General features: G+C 42.6%; 2 protein-coding genes across 5 annotated transcripts in view; both read right to left on the bottom strand.

Annotated features, from left to right (window-relative positions):
* LOC106565694 (transcription factor EB) overlaps nucleotides 1–8,663 on the bottom strand; it is a 67,359-nt gene extending 58,696 nt beyond the window's left edge. For all 4 annotated transcript variants that reach the window (XM_045691687.1, XM_045691690.1, XM_045691691.1 and 1 more), the window contains exon 1: nucleotides 8,414–8,663. The gene's annotated coding sequence lies outside the window, so the exon portion shown is untranslated. The remainder of the gene's footprint in view (nucleotides 1–8,413) is intronic.
* Nucleotides 8,664–11,323: 2,660 nt separating this feature from the next.
* On the bottom strand, nucleotides 11,324–20,784 carry LOC106565693 (transmembrane protein 183A). The gene is made up of 8 exons (XM_014133063.2): nucleotides 20,557–20,784; nucleotides 16,811–16,900; nucleotides 16,537–16,707; nucleotides 16,096–16,255; nucleotides 15,723–15,903; nucleotides 14,283–14,363; nucleotides 14,000–14,158; nucleotides 11,324–13,389 (listed from the first exon to the last, which is right to left on the bottom strand). The coding sequence occupies exons 1-8, from the start codon at nucleotides 20,618–20,620 to the stop codon at nucleotides 13,207–13,209; spliced, it is 1,089 nt and encodes a 362-aa protein (XP_013988538.2). The 5' UTR covers nucleotides 20,621–20,784; the 3' UTR covers nucleotides 11,324–13,206.
* Between the last annotated feature and the right edge of the window lie 491 nt (nucleotides 20,785–21,275).

Genomic DNA, 21,275 nt, shown 5'->3' with positions numbered 1-21,275 from the left:
TTTCATCCATTTTGGAATAAGGCTGTAACGTAACAAAAGGTCTGAATACTTTCTGAATGCACTGTACGTGACTTTGGTTGCAAATCATTAAAGGTCAACATCCTTATTTCCCATAGTAGCTAGGTTGTAGTAGTCATTACATATAGTTCTTACATAGTTATTACATAGTAGCTAGTATGTAGTAGTTATTACATAGTTATTACATAGTAGCTAGTATGTAGTAGTTATTACATAGTTATTACATAGTAGCTAGTATGTAGTAGTTATTACATAGTTATTACATAGTAGCTAGTATGTAGTAGTTATTACATAGTAGCTAGTATGTAGTAGTTATTACATAGTTATTACATATTAGCTAGTATGTAGTAGTTATTACATAGTTATTACATAGTAGCTAGTATGTAGTAGTTATTACATAGTTATTACATAGTAGCTAGTATGTAGTAGTTATTACATAGTAGCTAGTATGTAGTAGTTATTACATAGTTATTACATATTAGCTAGTATGTAGTAGTTATTACATAGTAGCTAGTATGTAGTAGTTATTACATAGTTATTACATAGTAGCTAGTATGTAGTAGTTATTACATAGTAGCTAGTATGTAGTAGTTATTACATAGTTATTACATATTAGCTAGTATGTAGTAGTTATTACATAGTTATTACATAGTAGCTAGTATGGAGTAGTTATTACATAGTTATTACATTGTAGCTAGTATGTAGTTCATACATAGTTATTACATAGTAGCTAGTATGTAGTAGTTATTACATAGTTATTACATAGTAGCTAGTATGTAGTAGTTATTACATAGTTATTACATAGTTATTACATTGTAGCTAGTATGTAGTTATTACATAGTTATTACATAGTAGCTAGTATGTAGTAGTTATTACATAGTTATTACATAGTAGCTAGTATGTAGTAGTTATTACATAGTTATTACATTGTAGCTAGTATGTAGTTCATACATAGTTATTACATAATTATTACATTGTAGCTAGCATGTAGTAGTTATTACATAGTTATTACATAGTAGCTATGTTTCCATTAACGTGTCCAGTGATTTTTTTGTCGACATTTAGAAGATTTGCATAGAAAATAGATGTGCCAATTACCTTCTATGGTGCATCTTGTGATGATAAAAACAACTGAACGTAATGACGGTAGACCAAAATAAATACATTCATTCATAAAACCCTAGTGTAGAAGAATAATTAAGTGGTTGAAGTGTTTACATGATCAATTTAGGCAAATTATACGTTAATAATGCCCTCCCACCTATCTGTTTCATGTCTCAGGTAGCCACCAATGGACAGCATGGAGAGAAAGCAGAAATGGACTAATATTTGCCAAATTCAAATCATTCTCATGTGCCAATCGTTGTCCTGACCTTCAAGAATGCCTGAATTGCTTTGTCTTACTTTTCTGGTCGGCTGGATGCAAGTTTCCCCATCCAATTATTTACCATGGCATGGATCGTGCTGATACGTTGGCACATGAGAATGATTGGTGCCAGTTGGGCCTTTTTTGATTGCAGAAAAAATTTATTTAGCAAGAAGTAAGCCTAAATATTTAGAATGAAATATTAAGTGGAGCTTTATAGATACGTGATGACTTACCCTGCATACCTTCAAAATTATTCTCTAATCATAATTTATTCAAAAACACTGTTTCCATCATCATTGGTCGACTAAAGAAAAATCCACCCCTGTCGAACAGATAAAAAATGTATCTGCCGTTTCCATTACACATTTCACAAGGATTTTGTCGCATAAACCTGGGTCAATGGAAACCTGCCTAATGTAAGTGATATCACTCAATATGACAGACCTTGTGTGTGCTACTGAAGCATCAGCCAGGAATGCATTCTAGTAAAAGTAAACAGCCATCAGGCAGCTCAGAGCACCGCACGGAAGTGTTAAAATAAGCAGATTTCTAGGAACCAGGGCCAGGCTTCATGGGAGACCTTTTGCTCCCTGCTCTTTAGGGCTCTGGGTCCTCGGTGCCACATGGAATGGGGAACGAGATGGAGCTGTGTTTACACACACACACCTGCTGCTCTTTGTCATCTGATCACAGGCACCACTGACCCCATCTCTGGGTGCCTGTGTTTACCTGTAGTAAATGAACCCTGTCACCACCACTTCCATGTGGACACTAGTCCAATAAGCCAGAAAATACAGCTCACACACACACAGCAAACAGGATACAGACATAACATGAGCACTGGAACAAGCCCATCAGGCTCTCTCACAGCTGATACACACCTTTCTGATGAAATAGAAGCTGTAAACAGTAAATATGTGCTTCTGATAGCAGATCACTAGAAATATGTTGACCTGCTGAGAAATCTAACCAGGCATCAGGTAAACTAGAAGGTTATGAAACACTGTCCCCAGTATAACCTACAGTGAAGTTCTGCAGACTGAAACGTTCCAAGAGTAGTTTGTGTTCTGCAGCTGCATTTTGTTTTGAAAGCCAAGCTGATCAGTTTGATTTCAACAGCCTCTGACCTTTCACCTTGTGCCCCCCCAGCTCATTCAGCTGTCTTTGAGAGAGAGGAGAGACAGTCCAGATCAGGTTGCACATGAACAGAAAAAGGCCCAACTGTCACCACACACACACACACACACACACACACACACACACACACACACACACACACACACACAGGTCTCTGTACAAGCAGGTCAATGACTGTGTACCTGGATTTAGTTCAATGGTTTCATAACTAAATCATATTAAGATGTCTGACCTCAGATACCAGACAGTCAATATCTTCATTCAAATATTACAAAGAAAGGGCTAGCAATACTGTCTCCTCTCATATTTGTCATTGGCAACATCCATTTTCTTAATTCATGACCTACAGCACAGACAGTCATGCCCAGCATTGAGACACACACACAGAAGCAGGGTTTGTGTCTCGCCAAGAGAATGGAAATTTAGAATGAACCTTGAGGCCGATATTAAACAAACACATGCAATGGAAAGATACGACTCAGTCTGAGTCTACTGTGCATGATTGTACCAACAGCAACGGATACACACTTGGATTCACCAGTCTGTGTGTGTGTGTGTGTGTCAGAGTAACCTTCTCTCCAAGCCTGTCTGTCCTGTAAGTGTGTATCTGATCTGGAGTCAGTCAGACGCATCAAAACAAACATGGCCGCCCTAGGCCTGTCGTTCCCCTACCTCCCATCTGTCCTCTGACCCCCAGCTGAACCTGTTAGCACTCAAGTGTGTGTGTGTGTGTGTGTGTGTGTGTGTGTGTGTGTGTGTGTGTGTGTGTGTGTGTGTGTGTACTAACGCAGCAGAGAGTGGAGCTTGCTCTGCCACTACTGTAGTACCTGTCAATGATCTGTGACTTGTTGTTTATCTTGAGCAGTGGTCACAGAGAGGAGAAGAGGCTCCCTGTCTTCAGTATCTATCTGATCTCAGCCTCATTCACCTGCACATTGTGTTCAACTTATACTGTATTTAAATCTCATCGGGCGTCCAACCCGGCTCATCATGGGACACAAGTTAGGTTAGTCATCCTGAATGGAAGAACAGAGGGGATGCTGGGAGTGTTGCAGACAGACAGGGCTTATAAGAGGCATCCCTCCGCGTCCAAACAAAGGTCCATCTATCCACATTCCTCAAATAGTGATTTCCTAATTTACAGAGTCTGGATCTAGTCTACTGCATGTTCACCATATTACACTGCGGTGCTGCTGATGACCTGTAGAAATACAGATGTGGAATATAATTACAGAAAGCTAGTAACTACTTATGAGTTAAACCAGTTTAACTGTCTGCCACTACTCCCAAAAATGGCTCAGATATCATTTTTTCCACCGTTTCTGCTTGAAACTTGACTTGTCTCCTGCTGATATTGACCATATGAACATGAATCCTTGTCAGTAGGTTGCTTTGAGGTCACACTGATAAAGACATTTCTGAGAAATGTCCTAATAGTGAAAGTTGTTGAGTCAGGGTGAGAATGGGAGATTTCCCCTAACACATAACAGTGGTGTAAAGTCAGATAATAGTGAGATGGACAATAGGGCAGTTGACTAGGCCTGACCAAATGACCTTTCAACACTATTGTCCTAAATGGGCCTGCATGATCAAATGGACCAATGATGGGTCAGGCAACAGTCCCCTGGGTCTCATTGTGTGTTATTACAATGAGGTATTAGTCAAATTCATGGTATTACATTTATTGCAGATAGGCTTAGTATGGACTACAGCGAGATGAGCGTTGGAGCACTCTCTTCCCACTGAGGGAAAAATAAGGAGCAGAAAAAAATGGGATGAGGAGAGAGAGAGAGAGAGAGAGACAGAGACAGAGACAGAGAGAACTGGTAAAGCATTGGATATCTTGCCTGAATATTCAACAGGTAAAACCAAACAGATGACATTGGGTGGGGTGCAGGGACCAGGGTGCAGCAGTCAAGTATTGGAAGACCACCACCCATAATGTGACATCACTTGATATCAGAGGGCTTTGGCCGTGGCGTAGGTTGTTCGAGTTAAAGCAAACATCATACAGCCCAGTGAGAATTATTCACATTGCGCAACAAAACCGATGTAAAAATGACCCTCCTGCCAGGGGCGGAAATCCCGGGGGGACGGGGGGACACACGACCCCCCCATCATGGGAAAAATATGATTTGTCCCCCCCAATATATCACTGAAACATAACTATGTAATTTAAATAATATTAATAATACGCAATGAAAGCAATTGTGCTGATTATAGACACTTAACCTGTTTGGGCTAGGGGGCAGTATTGAGAATTTTGGAAAAAATATGTGCCCATTTTTAACTGCGTCCTACACCAACTCAGAAGCTAGAATATGCATATTATTGTTCAGGTTTGGATAGAAAACACCCTAAAGTTTCTAAAACTGTTTGAATGGTGTCTTTGAGTATAACAGAACTCCTATGGCAGGCAAAAACCTGACAAGGTTTCATGCAGGAAGTGGCCTGTCTGACAAGGAGTCGTGCGTCTTGCATCTGTTTATTGAAGAGTAAGGATCTTAGCTGTAACGTGACAATTCCCAGGGCTCCAATAGGCTCTCAGAACCCGGGAAAAACCTGAACGATGACGAGGCAGCCTCTGGCTGAAACAGATTATCGCCTTATCCAAGTGGCCGATCAGAGGACCATTGAATGAGGCGCGTGCACGATTCGCCCCCGTGGAGAAATTTCATTCGGCTGTTTAGCTTATTGCAGATTCCCGGTCGGAATATTATCGCTTTTCTACGAGATAAATGGCATAACAATTGGTTTTAAACAGCGGTTGACATGCTTCGAAGTACGGTAATGGAATATTTAGACATTTTTTGTCACGCCATGCGCCATGCGCACGACCGTTATTTACCATTCGTATAGTGTCTAGAACGCACGAACAAAACAGAGGATATTTGGATATAACGATGGATTATTTGGGACCAAACCTACATTTGTTATTGAAGTAGAAGTCCTGGGAGTGCATTCTGACGAAGAACAGGAAAGGTAAGAACATTTTTCTTATAGGAAATAGGATTTTGGTGAAGGCTAATCTTGCCGGGTGTCTAAATAGCTAGCCGTGATGGCTGGGCTATGTACTTAGAATATTGCAAAATGTGCTTCATCCGAAAAGCTATTTTAAAATCGGACATATCGAGTGCATAGAGGAGTAATGTATCTATAATTCTTAAAATAATTGTTATGCTTTTTGTGAACGTTTATCGTGAGTAATTTAGCAAACTGTTAGTAAATTCCCCGGAAGTTTGCTTTTTCTGAACGTCACATGCTAATGTAAAAAGCTGTTTTTTGATATAAATATGAACTTGATTGAACAGACATGCATGTATTGTATAACATAATGTCCTAGGTGTGTCATCTGATGAAGATCATAAAAGGTTAGTGCTGCATTTAGCTGTGGTTTGGGTTTTTGTGACATTATATGCTAGCTTGAAAAATGGGTGTCTGATTATTTCTGGCTGGGCACTCTCCTGACATAATCTAATGTTTTGCTTTCGTTGTAAAGCCTTTTTGAAATCGGACAGTGTGGTTAGATTAAGGAGAGTCTTGTCTTTAAATAGCTGTAAAATAGTCATATGTTTGAGAAATTGAAGTAATAGTATTTCAAACGATTCAAAAATCGCGCCACTGAATTCAGGTGGCTGTTACGTAGGTGGGACGAATTCGTCCCGCCTTGCCCATAGAGGTTAATAGCGCGTTTTTAAGTTTCAAAAGATTGCGACCCCCCCACCCTTTGCCTCACAATGGTTTGATCCACTGCCAGTTCCTTAGTTGGCAAGGTAACAGAGAGGTCGTATCTACTGTCTGAAAGGCACTCAATGCACGTAACTGACGTGAGGTTAATCCAGTCAATCGCGCACACACACTAGCTGAATATGCAGAGCTAGCGCGCAAATATTAACTATTAAGCTAGCTAGTACCTATTCCATTTATGTGGCGTCGTCAAAGATGGAATCTTTGCTATCGTCAATTTATTCCAAGATCAGCATGCAGATGATGTAAGTTAGTGCTTCAAAGTCCCTGTGATAAGGTTAGCGATAAACTGAAATCCAAACTGAACAGAACTCTCTTCTACCATTGTCTTAAATATATTTAATGGTCTCGTTGCAAAACCTAAATTGTCGCAAGGGAACTTTTATTTATTTATTTTTATTTCACCTTTATTTAACCCGGGTAGCAAAGATTATAGCAAACACCACTGAAACTGAATTGGTGCTCGCTAGCTTTGCAAATTGAGCTATTGTTGGAAGCCAGCCAATATGAAACAAACTATTCAAATTACAAAAGGTTGCAGCATATGTTGTGTAAATGGTGAACTCATACAGCTGTCAACTCTTGTCATTTTAATCCGTTTCACATTTGCTAGCTACCTTTTAGATCGAAGCCCAAATAGAATGATTGAAGATGATAGAAGCCCATCTCCTACTGTAAATAACCTACACACTGTGTGTGTAGCCAGCCAGCCAGCCAGCCAGCCAGCCAGGTAGAAAAATGGCAGAAAAAATCTAAAAGACGGACATCAGCGTATTTTTCAATACACCAAAACGCATAGTAAGAACCCTAGTAGCCTAATATCTCAAAGACTAGTTGATAAAATGTTCATAAGAAAGAAATGAAATTCTAATGGAAATGTTTCACAATGATGACATTAGGCAGAGCAGGCAACAGATGGCACACAGACAGCAGAGTTGGGGACAGATATGCAGGGACAGACTGGCAGAGACAGGGAGTCTCAGATAAGTTTGTTGAGTCTTTGTTTGGCAACATTATGAAAGGTTCTCAATTTTTTTGACTTGTAAAATAGGAACATAATTGGAAAATGCCATGGATACCCCCACTCTCAACTTAAACTGGCCACTGAACTAAGATTTGTTAAAGGCAATGGTATTGCTGTTGTGATTAGTTGTGTAGTTTTGGGTACCGGTAGTTAGGAGTACGGCAAACACCTTATTTCTTTGGTTCCTCAATATACATTTACCATATTACAATGTAGGCTATGTGTTACAGCACTACTTTTGGTGTCCCCCTCAGGAATTGCTCTTGAGAAAATTTCATGTAATTGTCCCCTCCAAAGTTGATATCAGATTTTCGCCCCTGCCTCCTGCTATATATAAACACAAACATAACCTACTACATGATGGCCTACATGCACACACACATACAACAAACACGCCCTGTATGTAACTAAGCGGAAAGATCGCGCGGTAGAGCGCGAAGGAGAGGCCATTGCTCGGGACTTGACTGCGCTCGGCTCTGTTTGGTCCCCCGCGCGCAGCTTTCCAGCAGTTCTCGTTACATATATTGACTATCACAAACACGGTTTGCATATGGCAGCAGCATAGCTCTGGATAGAGTGTCTTCGATGATATGCTCAGTCCTTCTCTGCGCTGAACGGAAACCAGAGGTTGGTCATAAATGGCAAAGGCATCTGGGTAGGATATTGAATTTGACAGTTCAGGAGAAAGTGCACTAAAATGCACTAAACATAAACATTGATCATACCATGTTCGTAGCTGTCAATGTTTAAAGAAAAATACCAATAACTTTACAATAAAAAGCTGACTAGACTACCAACTTAATTAAATCAACAAATACATCTAGTTGCCTAGCCTACTGTTTATTAGGCAAACAATGATATATAAAATGTGTTTTCAATGCACTAAAACTATAAGCCCATTTTTATAACACACATGCCTTTTTATCTAGCAGTGTCAGTGAACGCTCGAGCTAAATAACTTCCATTCTTTCAAGATGACCATGAAATCTATTTCCAAAGTTCTGTTGAACTATGGCGCACAATACATGCAACCCAGTGAGTTTTCCAGAGTTGGCCCATTTGTGGTGGATTTGCGGTGCGTGTGCGCAGCAGAAGTTCAGCGGTGGAATATCACTTACCCGCTATGAAGGTCAGACGATACGAAGTTAGAGTCAGGTGCTGGAAACTAGGTGGCTCTTCCACCAGTGCGCTCCGATACTGTCCGCGGAACGGCTGGGACCCTCACACACATACTACGCAAAAAAAGACAAATAAAAGAAGCTTTGTGTGTTGTTCTAATTTCAGTAGAACGGCTGCTACTCTCCCGTGGCTCTCCAGCTGCTGATTGTTTTCGTCCCGCTGGCTGTGATGTTGTCAGCGGAGTTCGGCGCGTCCCTAGTCACCTGTATGCACTTGTGACAACTGCGGCCACCAATGGCAGAGCGTGATGGGAATTCTGGGGGATGTAGTTCTGTTGGACGGGTATTTTCGGGAGAGTGACGTTATGCCCGTTGACTGTCAGTGCACGCAGCACATGGTTGCCCAGGATTGGCTTTAATGGTCACTCATTCCTGACCGCCTGACAATTTTTCAAATGGAGCATAGCTCTACAGTAGTGCACACCTTTCTTGCCTTCCCTCTCACTAATGCGTGCATGTGTGTCGTAATTATAGTATGGTATTGAAACTGAATGGGTCTGTTTCAGCGTAGTCGCAAGGCAAATATCATCCTGAATCAGGTGGCCTGGGCTTTGGGGCAGGGATTATCAACCAAATTCAGCTGCAGGGTGGTTTTTTTCTAGAGCGATGGTCAGGGGCCTGAACATAATTACAAATAATTTCTAGACTGCAACTTGACCACAATATGTCCAAAGAGATATATTATTTAACTAAAACAAAAAACCTTGTTTACAATTGTATTCGATCACTTTCTCACTGGCCAGTTTATTATGTAGACCTCCCCCCTTGCTGTCTCCTTTGCTGGACTAGGCACTGTTTTCCACTCCTCTGTTGTCCAGTGTTGATCACGTTCCCACTAGAGCCGCTTCTTGTTTTTAGCTGATAGGAGTTGAACCTGGTGTGGTCGTCTGCTACAATAGCCATCCGTGACAAGGATCGACGAGTTGAGCATTCTGCACACCACCGTTATACTGCGCTGTTATTTGCAGCCCACCTGTTATCTTGCACAATTCTTGCCATTCTCCTTCTACCTCTCATCAACGAGCTGTCACACCATTCTGGGGAAACTCTAGACACTGGTGTGTGAACCGTCTGAGCTACAGGAACCGACGTGCCTGGCCATGACGATCATAACCACGCTCAAAGTTGTTTAGGTCACTTGTTTAACCCATTGTAACATTCAATCGAACAGTAACTGAATGCCTCGATGTCTGCCTAATATATATATAGAGAGAGAGCGCGAGAGAAAGCCACAGCCAGTGACTCATTGTCTGTAGGTGCAAACCACTTTTGTGAAAGGTAGGTAGCTAATAAAATGGTACAGTGTATATCTCTATTATGCGTGGGAATACTTTGGAAAATATTTCCAAAATTAAAATCCCTTGAAGCTGATTTTCTGGTGTTTTTAAGTCTGTTTTTAATAATCCCCCCAGAAAACTTGGGGGTCCAAATAAAAATGGACCACCAGGTGAGGAACCCTGCCCTAGGGGTCTCGCCCAACCACCTTCGTGGATCCCGCATGAATTCATTTTGATCAAGTGTCATTTTCTGTAATCCAACAATCTAATATCAATATTGCAATGTTGTGTTTTTTTTTTACCTTTATTTACTAGGCAAGTCAGTTAAGAACAAATTCTTATTTACAATGATGGCCTACCGAGGAACAGTGGGTTAACTGACTTGTTCAGGGGCAGAATGACAGATATTTACCTCGTCAGGTCGGGGATTTTATCCAGCAACCTTTCAGTTACTGGCCCAACACTCTAACCACCAGTCTACCTGCCTGTTAGTTACTGGTCCAACTCTCTAACCACTAGGCTACCTGCCTGTTAGTTACTGGTCCAACGCTCTAACCATAGGCTACCTGCCTGTTGTTACTGCACATCACTCCTGTTATACTTCAAGTAACACTACTTTACTCCAGGCTACCTGCCTGTTAGTTACTGGTCCAACTCAACCACTAGTCTACCTGCTGTTATCTGTCCAACTCTCTAACCACTAGGCTACCTGCCTGTTAGTTACTAGTCCAACGCTCTAACCACTAGGCTACCTGCCTGTTAGTTACTGGTCCAACACTCTAACCACTAGGCTACCTGCCTGTTAGTTACTGGTCCAACTCTCTAACCACTAGGCTTCCTGCCTGTTAGTTACTGGTCCAACGCTCTAACCACTAGTCTACCTGCCTGTTAGTTACTGGTCCAACACTCTAACCACTAGGCTACCTGCCTGTTAGTTACTGGCCCAACACTCTAACCACTAGTCTACCTGCCTGTTAGTTACTGGTCCAACTCTCTAACCACTAGGCTACCTGCCTGTTAGTTACTGGTCCAACGCTCTAACCACTAGGCTACCTGCCTGTTAGTTACTGGTCCAACGCTCTAACCACTAGGCTACCTGCCTGTTAGTTACTGGTCCAACGCTCTAACCACTAGTCTATCTGCTACCTGTGTGATCCTCTGGAATTTCTTTGTACTTTTATGGTTTAAATTGTTTTACCCAAAAATCTATCAAATAAATCAATGTACAAGCAACCTTCTCATTGTGCTTCAAAGTTTTGACTCTTTCCATGTTACCTCAGTTGACCACAAGAGGGCACTATTATCAACACATTGGACTAAGTACTGTATTCATTTCCTCATTAGTTTACCCCTCATGCTGTATATCCACATTTGAAGTAGGCATCACCATATGTAAAACATATGATAGTAGGAAACCTCATTTGTACTGATAAAAACAGCCCAGCATGTAGGGGGTTCTATTCAGTCTTTGCCAATACCACGTCTGGTTTGGTGGATCTATGTCGGTGGAAATGTTAAGTTGATGTCAATTGTCAAATTAAATCTGTAAAAACAAAATCTTACAAAAACAAAATGGGGGGGGGGGGTTCTTTCCAGTTGTATTTCAGTACAGGAGGTTGACCAAACAAGCACATACAGACAGCATCCACAGGCTTTACATGGGGACTGAAATGATGGTTGGCTCTCAGCAAACAGACATATTTCCCTCACAAGGTCAACCAGCTATACATTCATTTACAATGAAGCAACTTCAGGTCTGATCATCAACAAAAAGCTTTGCTTTCCACTACACACAATAACAAACTTCTATATTCAAACTAAAATCAAACACTAATGTTCTTAACTGCATTTTCATTGGACGACGAGTGAACAGTAGAACAGAGCTGCCATCCAGTCTCCTGTGGGTATTACATGTTGATCCTTAAAATACCACCCTCGTTAGAAATTAAGCAAGATTGGCCTGCTTCTACTGATCATTGTTTACATACAAGACTGGCCTTGTGTTCAGAAACATTCTAACACAGACATAAGCAGGATATAAAATGCTGCTCCCATCACAGCCTTCAGATCTCCCCTTCCTTCCTGAGGTGGTGTAGGGGTTTACAAAGTACCAATGATTAGAGGTATCAATTAAAATACAATTACACAAGCAGAAAATCAGCATTTGGGACCCTAGAATTAAAGTCAAACCAAAATGTAAAATCAAAAGTCCCCCGTTTAAAAATGGCCTTAAACTAAGATTTAGCAGTTACAGAAAGGAGGAAATATTAAAAGAAATGACATTGTCTCTGCATCTGTTCAACATAAACTTAGGGAGGGTGGGGGTATGGGTAGGCAATGTGAGGGGATTGGAAGGTATTGAGGGTTGGTCTCTGGAGAGCTGGGTGTTTTGGTGTTTTGTGTCTGGGGCTGTAGAAGGCTGAGCTGAAGCAAGGTTCTGGCTGTACAGGGAGACAGGGTACTGAGGATGGTTTTTTGTGTAAAGGGGATATTGGGTGTTGTAGGTGTACAGGCAGACGGTACAGTCAGGGGTTTAGGAGTAAAGGGATATTGGGTGTTGTAGGTGTACAGGCAGACGGTACAGTCAGGGGTTTAGGAGTAAAGGGATATTGGGTGTTGTAGGTGTAGGTGTACAGGCAGACGGTACAGTCAGGGGTTTAGGAGTAAAGGGATATTGGGTGTTGTAGGTGTAGGTGTACAGGCAGACGGTACAGTCAGGGGTTTAGGTGTAAAGGGGATATTGGGTGTTGTAGGTGTACAGGCAGACGGTACAGTCAGGGGTTTAGGAGTAAAGGGATATTGGGTGTTGTAGGTGTGCAGGCAGACGGTACAGTCAGGGGTTTAGGTGTAAAGGGATATTGGGTGTTGTAGGTGTGCAGGCAGACGGTACAGTCAGGGGTTTAGGTGTAAAGGGGATATTGGGTGGTGTAGGTGTACAGGCAGACGGTACAGTCAGGGGTTTAGGTGTAAAGGGGATATTGGGTGTTGTAGGTGTACAGGCAGACGGTACAGTCAGGGGTTTAGGTGTAAAGGGATATTGGGTGTTGTAGGTGTACAGGCAGACGGTACAGTCAGGGGTTTAGGTGTAAAGGGGATATTGGGTGGTGTAGGTGTACAGGCAGACGGTACAGTCAGGGGTTTAGGTGTAAAGGGATATTGGGTGTTGTAGGTGTGCAGGCAGACGGTACAGTCAGGGGTTTAGGAGTAAAGGGATATTGGGTGGTGTAGGTGTAGGTGTGCAGGCAGACGGTACAGTCAGGGGTTTAGGTGTAAAGGGGATATTGGGTGTTGTAGGTGTGCAGGCAGACGGTACAGTCAGGGGTTTAGGTGTAAAGGGGATATTGGGTGGTGTAGGTGTACAGGCAGACGGTACAGTCAGGGGTTTAGGACTAAAGGGGTGTAATGTGTGGGGCATGTGGGATAGTAAGAGGGTTCTAACATGATGAGAGATGGGTTTTAGATATAGGGGGAGGAAGGGTACTGCGGATGCCACCAGTCCATGAGTCTCACGCTGTGTACAGGATCCAGCACCACCTGTGTCCCCCCCTGCTCCCCCCTCCTCCCCCGCTGGGGGGGAGAGTCCTGGAATACCAGGCGCACTCGGTGGTGACGCATGTCTGTGCTCACGTTGATGTTGAACTGGGAAGGGAAGAGAGAGAGTGGGTTAGACAGACTGGAGACACAGGTTCCCCTATCCTAAAAACAGGCCCGAGTTACAACCACATAATGGGCTTTTAAAAAGGCCCAAAGCAGCTGTTCTTTTAACTCAATATCAAATCATTTCTAGGTTGAGTATCTAACTGTAGTCGCTTTTCAAAGAAATCGACAAAAAGAAACAAAAAACCACTTTTTTGCAAAAAAACGATTTCTCAAGCAAGAATTTGAGTGAGGGGCCTAAAGGAAGGGATCTGTAACCTGACAACTAGTCGCTATTGGCAGAGGTCTGAAACGCTTTGTTGGTTTACTAACTTATACCGCCTGGTGATGTCACCAGGCAAGCCAAAACTCTACCCAGGCAAAACTTGCTGATTAGAAGGTTATATTTTCAACCAACAACAATCAGGAAATGACACTGACCACATTTGTTCCCCCTTTAAAAGTCTTCCTTTCATCAGCTGTTGTACAATATGACACAAAACACAGAAAAAAACTGAATTTTGACTGCACTGGGCCTTTAAACAATGCAACTTCATGGATGGAGACAACAGACTCAATTCAGTGTGAAAGCCAGGGAGAGTGGTGTACTGACCAGGGCGAGGGTCATCCCCATGACGATGGAGGTAAAGATGAAGTTCAGGGTGGTGACCTGCAGCAGGTAGCAGTCTGAGTCTGGGTTAGCATGGACATCCTCATACTGACGGGGCAACAACAGACCCCGGGTGGCATTACCACCCTTACACCTCACCACCTAGTGGACAGAGACACAGAAACATATAGAAACTACCATACCCCTGATTACAATTAAAATGTTGGACTTCAAAATCAAACATACTTCACTAGTGTCCTTCAGACAGTTCGGCATGAATACATACCGGCTTCACAAACTTGAAGTTGAACTCCCACATCGGATCAGGTGGAGAACCCACAACCTTATTGACCCAGAACAGCAGACACTGCAGAGGAGAAAATGGGGAAAACATTTCTTAGCATGGGCCGCCCCCGGTGGTGAAGGTAGGAAACACCACCTCCACTTCGCTGATCCTCAACATTTGGGACCCCACAAGGGTGCGTGCTCAGCCCTCTCCTGTACTCCCTGTTCACCCATGACTGCGCGGCCATGCACGCCTCCAACTCAATCATCAAGTTTGCAGACGACACAGCAGTAGTAGGCTTGATAACCAACAATGACGAGACGGCCTACAGGGAGGAGGTGAGGGCCGTGGCGGAGGAGTGGTGCCAGTAAAATAACCTTTCCCTCAACAAAACGAAGGATCGGATAGTGGACTTCAGGAAACAGCAGAGGGAGCAGCCTCACTATCCACATCAACGGGACCACAGTGGAGAAGATAGAAAACTTCGAGTTCCTCAGTGTCACATCACTGACAATCTGAAATGGTCCACCCACATAGTGTGGTGAAGGTGCAACAGCGCCTCTTCAGCCTCAGGAAGCTCAAGAAAGTTGTCTTGGCACCTAAAACGTTTACAGATGCACAATTGAGAGCATCCTGTCGGGCTGTATCACCCCCTGGTACGACAACTGCAACGCCACAACCACAGGGCTCTCCAGAGGGTGGTGCGGTCTGCCCAACGCATCACCGGGGGCAAACTACCTGCCCTCCAGGAACGCCAAAAAGATCATCAAGGACAATAACCACACGAGCCACGGCCTGTTCACCCCGTTATCATCCAGAAGGCGAGGTCAGTACAGGTGCATCAAAGCTGGGACCGAGAGACTGAAAAACAGCTTCAATCTCAAGGCCAACAGCCATCACTAGCACATCAGAGGCTGCTTGCCTATAGACATAGACTTGACATCACTGGCCACTTTTAGAAATGGATCACTAGCCACTTTAATAATGTTTACATATCTTGCATTACTCCTCTCATATGTTTATACTGTATTCTATTCTACTGTATCTCAGTCTATGCCGCTCTGACATTGCTCGTCCATATATTAATATATTCTTAATTCCATTTCTTTACTTAGATGTGAGTATTAGGTATTTGTTGTGAAATTGTTAGATATTCTTGTTAGATATTACTGCACTGTTGGAACTAGAAACAAGCATTTTGCTACACCCACAATAACATCTGCTAAACACGTGTCTGTGACCAATAACATGTGATTTGATTGAACAAGTGTCAAGTGGACATTAATGCCAGAATTTGATGGATTAGTGAGTTGCAGCCCAGATCAAGTACACCGACCCTCTCAGGATCCAAATAAGGTGAGAACATCAAACTCAACAAACCAAATAGTTCTTTGGAAGTTCTAGCCTGTTGCCCCGCTTGGCGCCATCTTGGTTCTTTACCTTGGAGTTGAGTAGCGTGGTGGGCGTGGACTCTGGGAGGGCAGGGTTCAGGGAGACACGTGAGCTGAATGGCTCATACAGGTGGAAGAGGGAGCGAATCACGCGAGCCCGTAGACAACGCTTCCTGGCTATGGAGTCTGGCTGCAGACGGAACGGCAGGTGAGTATCCAGACTGTAGTGTCTATGGGGGGAGAAAGAGAGAGAGAGAGAAAGGGAGATGAAAGTGAGAGCATAGAGCGAGGCAGGGAAACAACATATGTAAATAACAAGGGTACTTCTCCTTCAGGCGCCAAATTTCAAGGACAATGTGAATCCGACTTCCCAGGATTAAAGTCTTATCAAGAGCCGTGGGAATGAGAGGGTCTAACCCTACCTCCTGTATAGTCTGGTCCAGAAGGCAGCAGTGCAGGTGACGGTCCAGGCGTTTCTGCAGATCAGAGCAAATGTACACACATCCTCTGGACGGATATAGGAAGCCAGCACCAGCCATATATCCACTGTGTAGTCCTCCCCATCACTGCACTCACTGCACTCTGGGAAAACAGACAATCCCCCAAAAAATGGGCTGTTACAGTCAGGAAAGTTGTTCACACCCATCTGTCCTTGTTCACCTCCCCTTACAGATCTGAGATGACTGGATAGGTGAAAGAAAATATGGCCTAGTTTACAGCCTATTGCAATTACCTACCCAGTTGCACTGTATAATATCTGTGAAGGAGCATGAACGAGTACAGGGGAAAGGGAGCAACTCTCTGGAATGAAACGCAGTCCTCAACTCTCTTCCAATGCATGACTAGAGAGAGGTGAAGCGTACCTTTCCTCCTCTTGTTCTTCTTCTTGCGGGCCTGTTTGGCCTCGTTCTCTCCATCCTCCCCGGGGTCGAGGTCGTCGCTACTCTCCAGTGTGTCTCCGGTGAGGGTGGATGCTGACGAGAACACCTCCTGTAGTGAACCCTGAGACCCCTCTAGCCCACACAACATCTTCACTGCAGGACAAACAGTGCGAAGTTAGTAAGCACATTAATGTGGTGTATCGATTAAACACAATGTCTGTAGCACAAATCGAAACATTTTGAATGACGCTCTTACCTTCTTTTTCAATTGCATTGGCAACTGCCTTTTTTACCCTCCCTGACTTCACAACGGCTGGGTCGGCGTTGGCGAAATCAGCAACTGTCACTGCAAGAGAGCGGAGAAGATGCAGTTTACCAATCACTCACAATAGCAAAGGGTGGCATGGGGTGCATCTCAATAGTTATATTTTACAACTTCTTGCTCCCCCCCATCTCTTTTCCTTTGTCTGCACTGACCTGAAAACACTTCTTAGGTGAAACCATTGTCAGACACTTTTGGCTTTGGGCTTGTTCGACATTGTAGGCGACTGCCTACTGACTAGAGGTCGACCGATTAATCGGAATGGCCGATTAATTAGGGCCGATTTCAAGTTTTCATAACAAATCAGCCACTGATTTGCCGATTTAATATTTTTACACCTTTATTTAACTAGGCAAGTCAGATTAAGAACACATTCTTATTTTCAATGACGACCTAGGAACGGGGGTTAACTGCCTTGTTCAGGGGGGGATTCGGGGATTTGTTTTTGCAACCTTCCGGTTACTAGTCCATCGCTCTAACCACCTGCCTTACATTGCACTCCACGAGGAGCCTGCATGGCAGGCTGACTACCTGTTACACGAGGGCAGCAAGGAGCCAAGGTAAGTTGCTAGCTAGCATTAAACTTATCTTATAAAAAACTATCAATCTTAACATAATCACTAGTTAACTACACATGGTTGATGATATTACTAGTTTTTCTAACGTGTCCTGCGTTGCATATAATCGATGCGGTGCCTGTTAATTTCTCATCGAATCACAGCCTACTTCGACAAACGGGTGATGATTTAACAAGCGCATTTGCGAAAAAGCACTGTCGTTGCACCAATGTACCTAACCATAAACATCAATGTCTTTCTTTAAAATCAATACACAAGTATATATTTTTAAACCTGCATATTTAGTTAATATTGCCTACTAACATGAAATTGTGTCACTTCTCTTCCGTTCATTGCACGCAGAGTCAGGGTATATGCAACAGTTTGGGCCGCCTGGCTCGTTGCGAACTAATTTGCCAGAATTTTACGTAATTATGACATAACATTGAAGGTTGTGCAATGTAACAGGAATATTTAGACTTAGTGATGCCACCAGTTAGATAAAATACGGAACGGTTCCGTATTTCACTGAAAGAAAGAACTTTTGTTTTCGAGATGATAGTTTACGGATTCGACCATATTAATGACCAAAGGCTCATATTTGTGTGTTTATTATATTATAATTAAGTCTATGATTTGATATTTGATAGAGCAGTCTGACTGAGCGGTGGTAGACAGCAGCAGGCTCGTTTTGCGAGGAGCTCTTCGCTGTGCTTCAAGCTGTTTATGACTTCAAGCCGGGTGGGTATAATTTGTGGAACGTTCCAACAGGAATCTATTCCAAAAACTTTGTAAATAACAAGGTTGCCAAAAAACAACGCATACAAAACTGTACGGCGGCAGAATAAGATACCGGGTAGTGAGTGGTCTATTTCATTGCATTTTTCACTCATCACGTTTATTCAGAAAAATGTCTGTCCTCATTCTGGTTGCCTATGGACAAACATTAAGAATAAGCTACGTGGTTTGTATGTGTTGCTACTTTGTATGCGTTGTTGGTAGGCAACCTTTTACTTTACGTTTTTAGGAACAGATTCCTGTTGGGACGTTCCACAAATTATACCCACCCCTTCAAGCCTATCAACTCCTGAGATTAGGCTGGTGTAACCGATGTGAAATGGCTAGCTAGTTAGCCGGGTGCGTGCTAATAGCGTTTCAAACGTCACTCGCTCTGAGACTTGGAGTAGTTGTTCCCCTTGCTCTGCATGGGTAACGCTGCTTCGAGGGTGGCTGTTGTCGATGTGTTCCTGGTTCGAGCCCAGGTAGGAGCGAGGAGAGGGACGGAAGCTATACTGTTACACTGGCAATACTAAAGTGCCTATAAGAACATCCAATAGTCAAAGGTATATGAAATACAAATCGTATAGAGAGAAATAGTTCTATAATTCCTATAATAACTACAACCTAAAACTTACCTGGGAATATTGAAGACTCATGTTAAAAGGAACCACCAGCTTTCATATGTTCTCATGTTCTGAGCAAGGAACTTAAACGTTCGCTTTCTTACATGGCACATATTGCACTTTTACTTTCTTCTCCAACACTTTGTTTTTCATTATTTAAACCAAATTGAACATGTTTCATTATTTATTTGAGGCCAAATAGATTTTATTGATGTATTATATTAAGTTAAAATAAGTGTTCATTCAGTATTAATGTAATTGTCATTATTACAAATAAAATAAAAACAATTTAAAAATAAAATAAGCTTTTATTTAAATCGGCCAATTAATCGGTATCGGCTTTGAAAAATCATAATCGGTCGACCTCAACTACTGACTGATCAACAAATCATCTTACATCATAATTAACTACTTTACCCACAATGCATCACAGATTGCATGCCCTCGAACAGAGACTTGCACCTTTTTCAGGACACAGCAGAGGAAGGAAGACAAGGAGGAGAATAAGTCTAGCTACACTACTGAGATGCCCCTTAGTAGTGGGGCCGCTTGCACCAGTTGGTCGTAACTCTATGTGCGATGTAAAATGTGATCTATGCCGGACCTAAAAATTCTACCTGTTGCCCTTCTATGAACTACGACTGGGAGTAGACTCAACGCCTAGTAGGGAGCAGGAGTAGGGTGCAATTTCATGATATGGACAGAAAATAGCAAACTATATTTTCAAAAGGATGTGAGTCTTGTGTTGATATTTCACAACCTCTGCAGGCTTGCCTAAATGTGTCTCAGATATTATCAAAGTAATAGATGAGCTGCCACTCCACTTATTTGCCTAGCACTTCCTTCACCATGGAATGTGTAAGCTACAGAACATACAAGGAAAATGTTCTCATAACAATGTTAGACGGTAATCATCATGAACACTCACCTCAATTTGGCTAACATTTTCCCCAGCCTAATTGTAACCAAATATCCAAACGGAGTGTACGTGAAAACAGAAATTGAATGGATTTATTGAGACGAGTCCCCACGCTTGTCTCAAAACTGCGCGATAACGCTGTCCCAATCATAAAGAGCTGAATGATTGTTCACCACACACAGCTATCGATTTAAAGTATTTAAAACGGTTGGATGACTTTGGGAGCTTCGGTAAGGAACAATATGATACATGCTTTCAATGTCATTAGCCTACTTTATTCCAATATTTTCATCAGAGTGATATTCATTCCAACAGTAATTATTGATTGATCCATCCAGTTGTGGTTAAGAAAACGTGCACGCATAGGGGCGCTGCCTAGTAACCAAAACAAGAAAACATAAATGATCATGAACGCGCATTGCTTACACCGGATTTAGCTACGACTAGTTTTATTTTAGGTTGGTGCAACAGGTGTAAATTCTGATACCAAAGTCTGACGTAGCTACGCCCAATTTAGCATTTAATTTTAAACTCAACTGGTGGGTATGTCTGACTAACATCCAGCAGAAACAGGCCTACATATTTCTATCTGAACGTTCTATTTTTATGGGTAACATTGAAATCCTCCTTAATATGAACAAGCAATGTATTGACTACTAATGATGGTAGTAGAATCGGGTGGTTTGACTTCCGTCCTCGAGGACCCACCCACTCTGCGCACCACTGTACGTTACTGATGACGTACGGTGGCCTGTTACCGGCTGGGTAAACAAGTTAGCTTTAGCAAGCTAACTACAGTACCTGACTCCGAGCAAACGTCCCCGGCCCGAAATTTCAGCCGTTTTCGGTTCCCTTTCTTGGGCATGGCGGTAACAAGGGTCTGTGGCCGCTTATCGGGGCTGTGTATCCTGCCATGTCTCTATGACAAGCAGAGGTAAAGAGAAAAATAAAAAAGTGGGAGAGAAATTGAAAATTGTTCCTCCAGGATCTTCAGCCATCATGGGACTGACGTAAGTGAGCTTACATACGTTAAATCACGCGAGACTTTCTTCGTATCGTTATTCAATGGCTAGCTCATCATTTTCGAATCTGATTGGACAAGACGTCTTCTGGGTGGTCATTGAGCCAGTCAGATTAGTCTGTTCACTCTCACTGGATGGAGGTGGAGTTAAATTCCCAAAGGATTACGTCATCATCTAAAATCGTATTACAGAGTAGCAGAAGAGAGACGGTAGGCTACTATGAAACCATTGTAGCACACTGACTTCCTAAATATAACGATTTGGTCATCTGTCAATCAATCAAATATATTTATAAAACTCTTTTTACATCAGCAGATGTCACAAAGTGCTTATACAGAAACCCAGCCTAAAACCACAAACAGCAAGCAATGCAGATGTAGAAGCATGGTGGCTAGGAAAAACTCCCTAGAAAGGCCAAAACCTAGGAAGAAACCTAGACAGGAACCAGGCTCTGAAGGGTGGCCATTCCTTTTCTGGCTGTGGCGGGTAGAGATTTTA

This window comes from Salmo salar, chromosome ssa12, assembly GCF_905237065.1.
Source record: "Salmo salar chromosome ssa12, Ssal_v3.1, whole genome shotgun sequence".
Taxonomy (NCBI): domain Eukaryota; kingdom Metazoa; phylum Chordata; class Actinopteri; order Salmoniformes; family Salmonidae; genus Salmo; species Salmo salar.
Note: the sequence above shows the minus strand (reverse complement) of the source record. Positions and strands in the feature narration are given on the sequence as shown.